At 45.7% G+C, this 16,589-nt stretch overlaps 1 protein-coding gene across 1 annotated transcript in view; it reads right to left on the reverse strand.

The window, feature by feature from the left end:
• Positions 1-10,225, reverse strand: part of skila (SKI-like proto-oncogene a) — a 35,271-nt gene extending 25,046 nt beyond the window's left edge. The window contains exons 1-2 of the mRNA XM_076744449.1: positions 10,116-10,225; positions 6,472-7,755 (exon numbers count right to left, since the gene is read on the reverse strand). Of these exons, the coding sequence (XP_076600564.1) occupies positions 6,472-7,593 (1,122 nt within the window). The 5' untranslated portion in view covers positions 7,594-7,755; positions 10,116-10,225. The remainder of the gene's footprint in view (positions 1-6,471; positions 7,756-10,115) is intronic.
• Between the last annotated feature and the right edge of the window lie 6,364 nt (positions 10,226-16,589).

Here is a 16,589-nt window from a genome sequence, read left to right on the forward strand (position 1 = left end):
ATTCAGTGCCTGCACACCCATTAGCAGAGCTATGAAAACGTAAAAACGGCATATGCTACATTGCCCATTGCTTTAATCTGGTGGAAAGGCTGAAGGTCAAAACTAGCATGGGCCACAGCAGCACTTAACTTGGCTGCCATTGTTGTGTGTAGCTAAGCACGTGGGTGCCATTTGATAACCACCTTAAAGCACCTTAAACAGACAATGTAAGCAGACTCGCCTCCATATGGAAATGACAAGCTATTACCAAACGCGCAAATAAATTACTGGCAAAGTGGAGAGATGGGGATTCCTTTAATCGTACAGGCTGACAATTTTCCCTGATTTCTCTGTGTTTGCAACATGCATAATTGATCACTGTAGTGGCTGGGCTTAATGTGTTGTGGATGTGCCGTTTGGCAGCCCAGCGGGACTCATGACACGCCTTTGATATCCTGTGTTTATCTCCCTGTCTGGGAGACTGTGGCTGTGGGACAAAATATGAGAGAGGGAGTCCAAGTGCCTGTGTGGTGTGTATGTGTCTCTGCTGTGTATATGCTGCTCCTATGGAAAGTGCCGTCTCTGGGTCTCTCCATTTATATCTTCATTAATCACCGTTCCCACCGGGAAGGGGGCACAGAAGAGTCTTTCAAATGCAAACGCGTTCTCTCTGGTTGCACAAAACACGCACAGGCTGGCTGGCAGTCTCCCACATCCCTTTTACAGTATACCTCCCTTGCGTCCGACTCCCTTCCCCCAACACACACACACCCCTCTCGTCTGACTGTCTCCCAGGGAGACCAGACAGTGGACAGTTAATCTTCTCATCAACACATCGATTAATTAATACCAAGACTCCTCATTATTCCGGTCTGATGGAAAACAACCCAGGCAAGCAGTCAGAGTTGTTACGATCCAAGCCGCTTTCTCTTCTTACAGTCTTGTTTGAACTCGTAGCCCATTATATTCCCTTCTCTTTCACTTGTTCTTGCTCTCATTTTCCTTAGAAGCAACAAACTGGTCTGACGCCCTCGGGGGGGAGAGTCAGAGCGCAGTGAACATGCAAACAGGCTGTCAGTCCAGGACTCTTTTAAAGCCTGCAGGACATTTGGCTGGGAGGGGTTTAGCCAGTTTGTTTAGTCTATGAGACTGCTGGCAGACGTGGCAGAGGCTCCACTGTATCTGGACTGACCTATCTCCGCTGCCTGCTGCTGTGGCTAGTTCAGATCAGTCCCATAGCAGCGCATTATCTTCTTCTAGTGGTGAGGTGAGAAAAGAGTCCAAGCCAAGGAAACAGTCAAAAATAAAAGGCCGCCGTTGGGGTGGGAAATTGCCACCAGCCAGCCAGTGGTACATTTTTAAATGTGCGGTTGTAGTGCACAGGATAAGCGGTGAGCTGGCATGCGAAAAATCCAAGGGGTGATTTGAACTGTGACTGCTGCCTGTGACCATTATCAAATGTTGGTTCTGAAATTAAAAACTTGAGAAGATTCTTATCTATTTAAGAAACAGACTGGGAAGTAATGACTTTGGCGTTCCTCCAGTAAGCTGCAGTGCTGTTACAGAGCTGTGATACTGGCACTGACCTGATGGTGACATACCAGAGGCCCCTCGGCTCAGCCCCTCCTACCTTGTGGGGCCCCATTTAGCCCTTTTACAACAGGCAGCTAACACTGTCCAAGGCACAGCCTGTTGTGCACAGGGAACACAGACAGTCCCACTCCAAACTACATACAGGCGTGATGGACCGTACTTACTACAGGCCAACGTTCAAAGAAGCTGCTGTGTGTTAAGCGGATAAATGTTGTTTGGAAAATGCATAGACGTAGAAAAAGACATTAAAATATGTGTATGGGTGTCATGGGGTGGGGTGGTGGGCAAAGGAGAGTGTTAGCTAGGGAAATGCGAGCTAGACGGCATGTGATTGGCCAACCAAGAGGGCTGTTCCAAGCTAGATTTGTGGTTCAGCTCAGGTCTTGGAGAGGTTAATTTTCAACTTGGGGAAAGAAGAGCTGGGGCCCGAGCCCCCTTTAACAACCTAGGGGCTGTGAACACAGCCTGTTTAATGGAAGACGACCTAAGCGTAGAGAAGTGTGTGACTGAGACAACAGCCAGACCCACCTGTCCTGGCTTTCCCCTTACATTTTCTTCATTTCATACTCTTTACTTTACTTCTCCGCCCTTACCACATTTGCTCGAAGGCCTCCCGCTGTGGTAGTATGTTTTCTGACCGCAGATACCCTTTTTTGTGTCTGTCTGATGCTACTTCTGTCTGGCAGCCTGTCTGAGTTACAAAAATGAAAGCAGGCGACAGCAGAGGCAGAGGTGAGGTTAACTTGGGACTGGTGCACATGTCTGAACACAGACAGGAACTTATGTAACACCAGCTGCGGTCCCCATAACCAAGTCTCCTTATTTCACTCTTCTTCTGTTTCCCATTGCCTCCCTTTTGGTCTGTCTCCTCCTTTATTCAGTGTCCGTGTCACCCGACAACTCGCCACATCCATCAAGGTTGGAGACCTGATCAATAGCCACTGGCTTTCCTCTCATCCGCCTTGCAGATACACACAAGTGGTCTTATTGCTTATGTAACGATCGACTTATCGGGTCATTTGGCTGCTTATTTTGTTACTGTCCACTGATTGGGGCCCAGGGGGTATTGACTGTTTACAGCCACATGTGTGCAACAGCAGAACTGTCTGTGAAGACAGGAATGATGTTGAGTGAAGGATGGTAAAGTGAAGAGCAGACTGAAGGCCACGAGTCTGGTGAGGACATGAACCCAAGAGAAGAAGGCAGATTGAAGATGGACGTCAAGACAGAGGGAGAGGTAGAGGAAGGAGGAAGAGATAGCAAAGGCAGCACTGTGAGCGATTAGCATGCCTGCCAAAATCCAATTAGATACAGCCCAAGAGAATGACAGACAGACAGAGCAGACAGCCTCGGAGACAGCCAGAGAGTGCAGCTGCACTGGTCTGCGGTAATGAAGTCACTGGTTTCCAAATAGCAAATAGAGGAAGCCAGAGAGATGCAGCTGTCTGCCGTCTGTGCCGCAGCCACTGTGTCAGCCCAGCCAGGGAGACAGACAGAGGAAGGCTGTTCTCTCAGTCTGACACTTCTGACTCTGGGCCAGCATAACGCAACAAACAAGGCTGAGGCAAATAAGGAACACACAGCTATGTTCACTATGCTCTGCCATGTGGTTATGCTCAGTAGGGTGGGGAAATACCACTATCAGGTCATCATGTTTTTTCTTATTTTGAAACAGCATACTTCTTCTACCTTAGAGTCCAGACTCCAGTAAACCAAACCAATGACACCACACAAAGTCATACAGTTGTATTACAGTGTTGTTTTTTAGATGGTAAAAATTCCCTTTGTGTATCTTCATGTTAAAATACACCTTGACCTAATGCAAGTTCAGGTGGGGATTTTGAAACTCGGATGTTTTGTAATACACTGCTTTGCTAGAGCCTGTCTGATGACATGCCATGTAAACACGCAGCTCAAAAAAAAAGTTCTTTGATGGAAGTTTGTGTTACTTCCTGTCTCACCCAATAAAAATGACGACACATGATCTTGCCTTGTTTCAGTGGAAAGTACAAGTGTCCGTCACAGCCCCTGAAGGCAAAATGAACTCATTGTCTGTAAGATACGCTTGAGATAAGGCTTTAGCTTGTTGCTGTCTGTTGGTGGCGTCTGTCTACCAAACTATTTACACAGCAGGGATCAGGAGACAGGCCAGCGGTGCCTTTGGGTACAAAGCACCATTTATAGAGAGCAAGTCTTGGAGTTTTTAACTGCACCTTCTCAAACCAAACACTCTGAACAGGATATGGGACTAGTAGCCATTGGAGATGGTGGGGTGAAAAAAAACTTCCAGAAGGCTCCCTTGTTTGTGTCTCTTCTCTTTTAGAGGTCCCAGAGCTCTCCGGTAAAACCATGAACCGCTTGTAAATGTGCACATTGACACTGTGTGTAAATAAGGGCCGCTGGGAAAAGGGTCTGCAGTCGGGGTTAGACCAACACACCGAGGCAAGCCATCTTTCTAAGAAGCATGTGTGACTGTAAGCGGCCTGACTGGCCTTCCACTAACATCCACTGGGATGTGGAAAGTATGAGTCACACAGCCAGTGCAGTGGAGGCGGCTGGACACGGAGAGTCTGGAGGATGTTCTGGGTGAGAGACATGTCCGTCTGCCTCACTTCCTGTTCAGTCAAACACACATTTTCATTACACACACACACACACACACACACACACACACACACACACACACACAAACAGAGAGTGGCTGGACATGGAAGGTAACCCCTGTGTCCTGACTGACTGAAGCAGGACACTGCCAGGTCACCTTGTTCTCCGGCCACTGACCTTTCGCACACCCTTACATCCGTTTAGTTGAGGGGGGGGTGACATCCTCTTTTCATGCCAAAATCACCTGCTTCCTGTAGACTCACAGGCAACTGTCTTTCCAGGAATTTGGCGATTTGTGACTGTCTGTAGACACAAACTTGTCTGCTTTTACCTCCACAATTAATTCATGTCTGATCAAGCCAAACTCTCACAAACAACAGAACAAGGTAAAACCTACTCACTGCCACCAAATAATAGCTGCAAGTTACAAAAAAAGAAAAGAAACAACAACAGAGAGACAAAAAGGAAAAAAAAAAAACAGACTGAGAAATCACCCCACAGGGAGACGACAGCACCTGAAACTGTGGTGAGACAGACGCTCCAGAGAGCCTGGCAAAGTGTGAGACAGAGAGAGACGAAGATGTGTCATACTAGCCTCCAGTCAGCAGCTCATTACACACACGTAGGTTGGCAATGTCTCCCACACAACAACAGACAGAAAGACACAAAGATTGTAGGACACATCATCCACCTTGAGCACACATTTTTGTACATGTCTGTTGTGTCTGAGGCGTGTGTACATTGCTGTTTGTGTGTGCCTGACACTGCATTTACGTTTCCTCTGCGCTATTACAATAAGAAGGTCTATGTCTTCCAAGATGCATACCTTAAACCGAGGCAGAGGAAGAGGAGGAGGTCAGTTGGGAAGAGGAGAGACAGGAATGCAGTCGGGAACACTAGACGAGACAGCAGACGGTATTTCCGGCGCACTCACACACAGAGTTAACCAGACAGAGAGAAAGCAAGGCATCTCTCTGTCTCAGGTACACAAACAATACAAAATGTGTGTCTTGTGTTTCAGAAATGTACATACTCACAACTACACACACTGCAAATACACACTGCAGTCTCTCACGTTAACCTGCTGTACAACTATCTCAAATAAATCTTGCCAGCATGGGCTGTGTTAAGACCCCTTCCTGTTCAAAACACGTTTGCTGGTTAAAGGCAGAAGATTTTTCACATTTCACTAAAATCACCCTGAAGTGGTGGATGTGAGTGTGAACAAACCACACCAAACACACAAAAGCACAACCCCACCTTTACCCACAAAACAATACAAAAAGGGCAGTCCACTGTGGTCAGAGGGAGGTCATGAGACATAAACCAGTCAATGGCAGGGAAACAATCTAGAGCTTTTCTCCCAACTGAATGCTGACTTTTCAAATAGGCTTGTTGCCGTTGTGGCTTAGATACTGCATTGACATGATTTTTTTTTTTTTTTTTACACAGCGAAGATAAAGAGAATTGACAAAATCATTTGGAAGACTCTGCAGCATTCTGGCTTTCAGTGATAGCTGCTGGTAATGCAATGAAGCCATTCCACTTTCAGGTTTGCCTGAAGGTAGGGGGGGTCACTAATGATGCCTATGTTCCAGTCCTGGAACTGTGGCGCACACTTCAGTTTGACATTTTCTTCAAGAAGCAACTCTATTTCATCCAAGTTGCTAAGCAACTCTTGACAGGATTCATAAAATAATTCCCTTGCTGAAGCCATACAACAAGGCTTCCTTTCCATTTACTCAAATTGTGTAGGAATGTGCAAAAAGACGGATTCCAGTTACCCTGGGCAAAGTCCAAAATGATTTTTACTTGACAGTCAGATAAAAGGTCTAACAATTAACTGCTGACACGGAGTTTTAATACAGGAGTTAAAGAGGATCTTCCTGAGCTTCCTACATTGGCCTTTTGTTCAATGACATTTCCAGTGACCTCCACATGACCTGAGGGACAAATGATGCACTTCCCCTTCAGTTGTGGCCAGCTGGCCTAAACTTGTCTGACTAGACCTGGCCAGGCAGATGTCACCACCTGTCCCAGGCCTCTCTCACACAAAGTAGGTTAACACTGGTTTAAGAAAACACCAGCCGTGAGGCTGTCTAGTCAAAACCTGCTGAACACACAAAATGTGGGAGTGGGTCGTTATAGGGAAGACGGACCAACTAACCAGCTGATATAGGAGACGTTAAATGCAAAACATCCAACAGAACAAACGCTTCCTTTCCAGAACAAGAAGTGACATTTTATTGCATGCAAACAAGCGAAGACACGGGTATTATTAAAAAGTGCACTTACTTTTTCTAGCGACCTCTTGAGCTTGTAGTGGAACTTCTCTTTGACCTCATCCAGGAGCTGCTTGAGCTTTGGTTCCTCAGGCGTGCCTTGGTACTTCCTGGCAAGCTGCAGGTAGCAGGGCCACTTGGCTGAGTCAAAGCCCCAGTGGCAGGTCCTCTTATCAGGTGACTTGTGTGAATGCATGACAAACTTCTGTGGTGAAAAGAGCAACTGGCACTCAACACACTGGATGCAGGGCGCCTCAGGCTGGGTGTAGAACTGGGGCACAAAGAGACCCTGGCACTTCCCCAGACACTGGTGCTCCACCTGGAAACTGGCTTCACTCTCCTTCAGCAGGCCCTGGGTCGACAGCTTACCGCTGGGGTCGGTAGGCAAGGCCGCCCCAGGACGCAGAAGAGCGTTGCACAACCGTTGTGCATCTGTCAGTGTAATGAGGCCACAGGAAGGTGCGTTGAACGGCAGAATGCCCAGCACCTTTAGGATGTGCAGCTGCTCAGCGTCGCAACGTGAGCAGTAGACATAGAGCTCGTCACACACAGTGTTGATCTGCTGCAGCGAGAAGTCACGGAGCACGGAGTTGAGCACTTGAGGCAGGCAAAGCCGCTTCTCTCCCCCGACGACAAAGCAGGAGATAGATTCTCCTTCCAACAGTGAGTGGGTGAGTTCAGTGGAGCTGTCACAGGGAACCAGCAGAGGGCCCCCTCCCAGAACAGGAGGGGAGGGCAGGGGGGGCATGCCGGCTGGGGAATGTTCGTGGCCGGTGCGGGCTGAGAAGGCAGCTGGGCCCCCGAGGGAGCTCTGGCTGCTGAGGGTGAACTGGGCCAGTGTGTGTTTGAGCCCAGGGCTCAGGTCCAGGGCTTTAGCAGAGCCCACCACATGCAGTTCAGCCCGGCCCTCCACGTCCACGTCAGAGTCGTGGCACAGATCCTCAATCTGCTCCCTCTTCACCTTTGGACTTTTGGGGAGGGAATCCAAGTTGCGGCGTTTCAGGTTGATCTCCGCCATCACTCGTTTCTTGATGGGAGCATCCTCCAGTCGCTCTCTGTACAGCCGTTTCATGTTGCCCTTGAAAGAGGTCAAGTCTTTGAAAGGGGTTTTCAAACTGGTCTGGGTGCTGGCCATGTCTAAGCACTGGGTTATTGTCGTTTCTGCCTGCTGACTGAGTTCTTGTCGTCCTCTGAGTCTTTTTTTTTCCTCCTTAAGTCGTTTCAAATGACACAAATCTTCTGGTAGTTGGACACATGCATGATGGTCAGTGAAGTTTTCTATGTTCTGATCCGCGTCCTGAGCATGAAAAAAGGGGAATTTAGAAAACAAAGAGGAGGCGTGAAAAAATAACCCAGTCACCATTTCATCTATAGCTAATCAATGTCTTTGCTGTAGAGGAATAAACAAACCGAAAATGATCTCATAAAAAATGTTGTGGAGCATGAACATCCATGAGGAGTTTAAATGTTTTATGGCCGCTGTCCCGGCTGGGGGCTGAAGAGGTCAATGGCTGTTTGCATGGACCACTAAACCAAATGGTCATTACCATACTTCACACAAACACGAGGCTTTTTTCAGCCCTTGTAATTGAACCCCAGGGGAAATCTGCATCAAGGTTTTCACCAGATGTTTTATGACAAACTTTCCAGAACAACGTGAGAATATTAACAAGCAAAAGCAGTTGACCAGACATGAGGAGCCTGGCGAAACCCCCCTCCCCACCCTGCCCCTCTCCCATCACACTCTTAATGTAAGCCTATTACAATGGTCAAAAACATTTCAATTAGCAAATGAAAGTCCCCTTCCCAGCCATACTGTGCCTTCGCCGTTCCCCCACGCTGACCCCATCAACTCCATGAAAAACAATTGATAAAAGCGCTAACAGCGGTCGCCCCCTTCTTTTAGTCCTTTCACAGCTTGACATACAGCAGTGAGGAAAGCGGTGATCCCCCCCTTTTTACTCTCAGACTTTACTGCGGAATTACTGAGTCGACTGTGATAAGAAAACAACACTTAGCTGGTATTAAAACGCAGTGTGGATCATAATGGCTCCTGCTGCAGTATGACACCAAGAGACAGCAGATTGAGTGCACTTCAGCTTGAAAGCGCAAAATTTACTGGATCATTTGCGCTTTCGTGAAATGCATTTTAATTGCACACCTACACTAAATGGTGGGTTCGGCTTGTCAAAAAAGGCAAAAAAACGCACATTCGGTTAATTGACCACGGTGAATGGATTTGCATGCTTTTGCAAATTTCAGCATCCCATCGTTTTGTTTTTTTTTTCCATCGAGTGAAAAATGCTGCGGCGGTGAAAACCTCAAGCTCGATTCCAAAGCGGGTTGATGTTTGTGGGCGTTTTAATGGCAAATATCACCGTGGGCCGAATGAGGAGGGGAAATAAACGCTGCGAAATCAAACCAGCGAGCAATAACAAACGAGGGTCTGCGGGGAGGCAGCTTCTGCCCCGGTCTGCCCGGGACTCGGGTTTGCCTGCTAAATCCTCCAACCAGATCGGTTAATTTCCGTCAGAAATCACAACAGCTGCATTGTTTGGCTAAACAGCATCGCGGTGGTATTTCTCGAACAACCTCGCAGCCATTAGGACATATTTCTTAATGTCACCCCCACGTCCGGTATCCTTCTTTTTCTGCTGCAAGGACACCGCGTATAACAGCGCTCACTGCTCTGCTCCATCCCCAGCTATCCCCCTCCTCCCTTCCAGTCTGCAAACTGTACCTCGCCTCCTCTGCTGGCTCGCCACGACGGCACTGGTATGCAGACAGCGCTGATAATGACATTCACTGTCTACACTACAGTCTGGTCTGGGAAGGCACCGCGGTCGAGCGTTACGCACACACCGACTTGGTGAGGGCACGTTGGGGGTTTACAACCGCGGCTTGCCCTTCTGTCAAACACACAGGTAACGTTCAAGTGCCCGTCCGATATAACGCTGCCTTGAATATTACTTATTATTCATTCTTTTAAATCGTAACCACGATATAGACTTGACAACAGACGTGTACGCAAAGTGAAAGCGTAAAAATGTGCGCATTCGCCTGGAAATCAACTGAGAAATAACAGTTATCGTTAGATGTCTTGCCTTGAAATTGGTAACGTCCAATACTAACCGTGCTAGCTAGCTTAGCTACCCCCATCTTAACGTTACCCCGGTGCAGTCGACTATGAAGCAGTTTAACCAGCACGGTGGGCTATGGAGCAGGCTAACCCAGCTCCGAAGAGCACAGACAGGCTAACTTAACCCGATTCGCCCCAGCAGTGAGAGCAATAATAAAAACAGACTAACTTGCCTCGGCTCGCCCAGCACATACAGCTATAAACAGCAGTGTCCCTCGCGACGAAAAAGAATAACAATATTAGGCAGGCTAACCCAGCACAGCAGGCTACGCGATGAGCGAGAGGACAGAAAGCGCTAACATTACAGCAGGCTAACCCCAGACAGAGAGGGACACAGCAGGCTAAACCAGGGTTAGCTTCGCCTCCCCCTCCGTCGGCTGCGACTGAACTCGGGAATTCAAACTCAACCGTTAACCGTCACATGCCAGTCTCCGCTATCAACAAACTGAACACACAACCTACTGAAAAAGGTCCGTTTAAAAGCCCCATATTCTTAAAAAATCGCCTTAAACACTTGCCTGAACGCTGCGTGTGCGCCGTCCTCACTCGCCCGTGGTCTTCTCAGTACTGGAAAAGCCTGGCGGACCGTCAACAAGATGCACCTAGAGGTTCCACTACAGCCCCGCAACGTCACACTGCACACGGGCTGAGAGGCGGAGACGTCACCCGGCTGACGGAAACTATGCGGGGGTGTCTCTCGTGTGTCTGTCTGTCCGTCTGCCTGTCTGTCTGTCCGTCTGTCTGTCTGTGCGTGTGTCTCGCACCGCCTGAGAGAGATTTGTTCCTCCAGCAGCAGTTCTTTGAGCTGCGAGCAGAAGAAAGATGTCGACAGCAGGCAGTCAGTGGATCCGAAACTGGGGTCTTACAGAGGTCCTTAAAGGGGTCCAGCGTTCGGTCATCACTGCTGTGGCTCTTTACTGCACATTTGATTTTATCTCAACCAAAAAAAGAGGACATGTTTGATGAGGAAATATGATCAGACATTTGATTTGAAGCATGATAACATTTAATACATTTTTAGGTAATATCTCCCTAAAAATCTGTATACATGTCCCTGGCTGTTTTTGGCTTTCAGTTTTAATTGTTTTATTAGTGGTAGGTTGACATTTGCTGGCATGAAATGACATCACGACAGCTTTATCTCTCTACTTCGCTTTCCATCAAGTTTGTGACAATGAGAGGATGAAAGAGGAAAAACTGGGCCTTTTTTATGGACCCATCCTTTGCAAAAGGTCAAGAGGTCAATCAGATGGTCTATTGTCTGGGAGTTAATAAACACAGAGTATGAAGAGGTCAGGAATGAGATTTTATGAATTACAGGTCATATATGTTCATTTCAAGGAGGCTGGATTCCCATAGCAGCCCCGCTATCATCTCTAATTCTTGGCTGAAATCTTAATCTATGAATGTCATCATGCTCTGTCGACATAACGCTGCGGTTTTTCTCGGCTGGAGTACACCCTGACTGACTGACCCACAGTCTGATGTCACACGTCTGTGAGAGCAGGGAGGCTTGATAAAGCTTTGATAAACAACACCGTCGGCCGTTTCGCCGCAGCCTCTCTCTCTGGCTCACTCTCTGGCAGCAAGGTCAGCAGTTGTATTATGAGAGCAGATGTGCGTACACCCTGTCCAGCCCTAGAGAACAACAAGAGGGACATTGATTTTCCTGTAATAACATCACTCTGTGTACTGCGGGGAGTAAATTAATCTCATATCTGCAATATTGTGACCAGCACTGATTGTTCATCGGAGTTAAAGCAAAAAGCTGAGGGATGAGGGGATGGTGGACGGTGGTGGGGGAGCTGGGACTCACGGACAGAGGGGAACAGACTAGCACGCTGATAAGCCTGGAGACTGTCTAACTGTTATTGGACTTATTACTAAGTGGACCCTGGGGGCAGACGCCTCACAGTCGTTTTCATACATCCTGTCTGGGATCAATGGGAGATATTGAAATATGTCCTGAGCTGCTGAGTAGATGTATCTGTAATTTGGGGTAATGATGCTTGTTGAAGTGCTGGTCTGAGGTCGCGCACCTTCACCGCGGAGCCTGAGATGTCAGACGGCGTGGGGCGGAAATTCAGCACATTTTCTGCTCTCTGATGAGTGTGTGTCTAATTTGGTTTGTCACGTATTTGAAAGGGTAGTCATCATTTGGCCCTCATAATTACACTTGGTATGAGCAGGAGGCAGACAGAATGATGTAATGAAATGATGTAAATTCCAGTGTAATCGCAGCACTGTTACAGGAAATGTTCAGATCCTTCATCTAAAGTCCAAATACCGTACTGTAAAACAACTCCATCATACGTTAAGTTCCACACTCGATGCAGAAAAATGGCCGCTGTGCATGTTAATAGTTTATCTAATGATATCCTATGTATGTATTATTTCTATTATTATATATCATTAGATTATTATGACTCATGCATAAATGCTTGTGACACATTTTGCGCAGTGGGTTCAAGTGGAGCTCATTTTTAACTGTTTTCTATAAGGCTGCAACAAATGATTATATGCCATTATGGATTACTCTGCTGATTATTACCGTCAAATGTCTTTTGTTCAACAGTCCAAACTGCAAAATGGTTGCGTTTGCTGTCATTAAAAGCAAAAAAAGGAGCAAATCTTCATATTTCTGAAGCTGAAATCACAATTTTTTACAATTGATCAGTTACCAAAACACTTCTTTTCACAACTGACCAGTCGTTTAAGATCAAAACGTATATACTGTTAATTAGTTTAGCATTATTTCAGTTTTGAGAAAACTGAATATGTCACCTGGAGCACTCTGATAGAAACCAGGATACTGTGGCAGGTAAACACCCTATCAGGTTTCTGATGGTTCTTTTTTGGTACAGAACATGGCGATAAATCAAGACACAACTGCACACAGATGATCAGAAAGCTGGATACTGTTAAAACACATACAGGGACATGAATAAGCAGTTTTATTATGTTCCATGTAAACATCATATCCATAATAAGATCAAAGCAAGGACACGAGTCAAAACTGGGATATCAGCGCGCATGTAAACACACTAAATGCATTTGCGGGCTATTAAAGATGTCTGGTAAGTCGCACGAGACACCGATTCAATTCATGGGAAAAGAAATGGAACACTTCATGTTTTTACTGCTTTTCCATTCCAGAAAGATCACACACACACACACACACACACACACACACACACACACACAGAAAATAAAAAAAAGGAAAGATGTGGATTGCAGTGTCCCCACCAATCCTATTTATTCCTGTGACATATTCAGTAGTTCATTCTCTTATCTTGTCGCTGACACGTAAACATCGTCCATTTCTCTCGACATTGTTCCTCTTGAGCTCTCATCCTATTTCCATATCATGTATTTCATTCAGAAACTCCCTCTCTTACACAATATCTCCTGCCATAATACCAAAGTACAATACTATACACCACAGCCCAGAATCCTGATACTAACTCATGGATATTTCAGGACAAAGCCAAAATGCATGTGAATGGTCTCCATTGATTGCCCCACGTCGCCTCATTGGAGGCATTTTTATGGAGGGTAACATGAGACTCGTGCTTGCTGAGTCAGCGGTCTGCAGTGACTGAATGAATGTAACTGATAGCGGAAACACTGAGTTTTACTGTACGACGATAACACTGACAAAAATAAATAAAAATACAGATTTATATAGCAAACTCTAAGCGCTTCAGTCTCACGTTAGCTTCAGCTGAACTGGGCGTGCAGTGGCCCCATTGTAGGCAGGGTCCTTCTGATACTGGGCGGTGCTGGTGATTGGTGTGTTTAGGTCCCTCTAAGTGGCCTCTAGCATGTCCTGCTTATGCATGTTTTCTTAACATTTCACATGAGTTAAACCTGCTCTGTGACTTTTGAGGTGCATTTCCTTTTTGTGACAAGTCGTCAGTGTCTTTTCTGTGTTTTTCTCTTGACTAACTTGTGAGCTCACGTTTGCATGATAAGCATTATAAGAATATATTCACATTCTTCTGTGTGTGTGTGTGTGTGTGTGTGTGTGTGTGTCTAACCATGTACTTTTATGCAATGTAAATGTGATTTTTGCGTGACCGTCCCAGTACCTCAATGATTGCGTGTGTTCTTGCTATCATCCATTGTTCAAGTCACAGATGATATACACTCTTATACACATGGTTGCCAGTTTATTAGGTACACCTGGCTAAAATGTATGCAGCCTATGCAACAGCCATGCAATAAATCCGACCTTCCTGGTGCAGTTTGTGGTGACTTATGTTGTGCTATAATGACAGCTACTTCTTTAATTTACTGAAGCTGCATTCATATGAATATGCCAAAAGGAAAAACTGTGCAAGAACACAAAAACTGGAGCAAAACACTGCGACATGACATTCAACATAATACAAACCACCTTTATATGTGAGATTGTAATTGTAAATTCAATTTAATTTTATGTAATTAAGGCCCACATAGCTTTTTATTCTCCATTTCACCTCCTAAAGTGTGATCTTTCTCTGGTTTATGTTAGATGCACAAACAAATGTTTCTCTCTAATTCTAATCAACGTATGTTATCGCAGCAGTTGTTCCTCCATTATTCTACTGGTGAGTCTCATTCATTTACACGCAGTATGAAGGTGTTTCTGAAGTCGTGGTCATGAGGAATCATCTCAAGAGTCCGCTTATGAAACAAATGTCTTTATGTCTCAAGATGCCTGCAGTGTATCACTACAATCACTGAAGTAGCACACACCAATTTGAAGGTACCTTACAGGAGGGTGGTGTAAGTATGTTTCATTGTAGAACAACTCATTATCTAAGCACTACAGTCAAGAGCACTGGTAAATGTAGTGTGACTCCATGCAGACTGAGCCAAGTAGAACAACCGCGCACCTTAAATTACAGTGTGTGTTTTACTAAAGGGTTGCATTTAGCACCAAGTATGATTCTTCTGCTGCTTAATTAATCCCTTCAGGGACGGAATAAAACACCCAACAAGATAAGAGCAATTAAAACAGGATGTTTTTCAGATCTTCCTCCATTTTACATCATTAATTATACAAGGTTAGTTTTCCCTGTGTCTTCCACAAGGTGATGTGGAGCCACAGTGCCTGGGGAGGCTTACCCCCGTTCTCCACCGGAGAGGGCACAGGAACAATGTCAAACACACCATCATGGGAATACAGAATTATGCAAAGGCATTTATCCTCGTCCTGCGTGTGGCACTGCTGAATTTGTCTCGTGCAGTCGTACAAGGGGAGTAATTTTCCGCGAAATCTGCTTCAATTGAGACAATATATAATGGTTTAGCGGTGCAGGATGTGAAATAAGCCTCACACAATGGGTTTCTATCCACCATTGTGAGAGTTATTGCAGCACACAAATCAGTCGGTTTTATTATTTCTGACACATCATCATTTCCATGACCCCTTTTTTTTCACCTCCCAACGCTCAGCACTGCGTGAGGGCAGAGGGGAGAGCAATGGTGTCAATGACCTTTTCACCTCTGGGGACGCCAAGGGCCTTCTAAAAGCCAGGCGGGAGTCACGTGGCCGGCGGAGACGCAGGCAGATGGAGTGGAAAAGCTCAAGCTTAACGACTCAAGCCTAATTCCCTTTGCTCGAGACAGCCATGTGGGTCTGAGAGCTCAGGTCTGGTCTCAGCTGTAAAACTCAAGGCTGATGGTGCGAGTTTGGTCAGACAGGTGTGTGTTTTGCATGATCTAATCAAGAGTGCACCATTTTTTTGCCAACAACATCCTCTATCTAGTAGTGAGTGACAGCCTGTGGCACATTACAGCTGTTTTTTGTTTTTTTTTTTCTTAAAAGGTCGACGCTTTAAGCCACACTACCAGCAGGGCTCCAGAGATGGAAATGTCTGTCTGAATCTTTGCAGATATTGGTGCCCTGTGGATGAACCCTTCTGATTTTGGTGATCTTCAGTCTTTTGCTTCAGTGCCACCATAAGGTTGACATTTTTACACAGCCGTCATGGTGCCCAGAGGATGAGTCCTGATGAATTTAGTGATCCTTTCAAGAGCAATCATCATGGCAAAACTTGAATTCGTCCTATACTTTGATTTATGATTAAATAACCAAAACTATTAACTGCTGCTAACACACAAAACTAAGATGGTGAGCATGACAGCATTGTCACTGTTAGCATGCGGACATTAGCATCCAGCTGGATACGCCATTGTACCTGAGTGCAGCCTCTCAGAGCTGCTAGCATGGCTGCTTGTTGCTAAAGAATTCCAGTTTGGACTGGGACTCCAGTGGGGCCTGTTCCCAGTTCACCAATGTCACGTCACACTGCAATGTTTTTCTTTTAACTGTGAAACTTGATAAAACATAAATTCACATGACCAAACACCAAACCACTTTCTTTCTTTTTTTTTTTCTTTTCGGCAAACATGAAATACACTGAACAGGATCTCGACCAGGAAGTTTCCATTTTGGTCAAAAGCATCAGGTTTGGTTTCATTTATGTAGTTTCCATAAACGGTAGTTATTCTCAGCGTCTGCCTACAATGAATGGAAAATATCCACTTTCTCACTATAAAGATAGAAATAGTATTTATATCAGAGGAAAATCAGAAAACTGAATTTAGTGAAAGTGAGTAAAATGTACTTTTTTCACTGTAACGAACATACTCTCTAGATTTAGTATTACACTTGCATAATGCACTGAGAGTTGTGAGATTGAAATACAAACGGTCAAAACTGGAGCAGCAGAGCAGCTCAGGTATCCTCACTTTTAATCCTAAATGAGGGACAGTGGATCCTACACTTCCCACAATGCAAAGTAATAGCATCTTTCATCAGACCTCTCCAGTCAGTTAAATGCCCCCAGTTTATACAGCAGGTTTCAAATCTAATTCAGTATGACCCTGATGGCATCACTATGACATCATCAGGGTTATTTTCTTCTTTGGCTCATCAGCACTCCTCACAATGAGTAAACTGACAGATGTGTAAAACAGACACCGACACAAGCACATATTAC

Source organism: Chaetodon auriga, chromosome 12 (genome assembly GCF_051107435.1).
Source record: "Chaetodon auriga isolate fChaAug3 chromosome 12, fChaAug3.hap1, whole genome shotgun sequence".
In the NCBI taxonomy this organism is placed as follows: Eukaryota; Metazoa; Chordata; class Actinopteri; order Chaetodontiformes; family Chaetodontidae; genus Chaetodon; species Chaetodon auriga.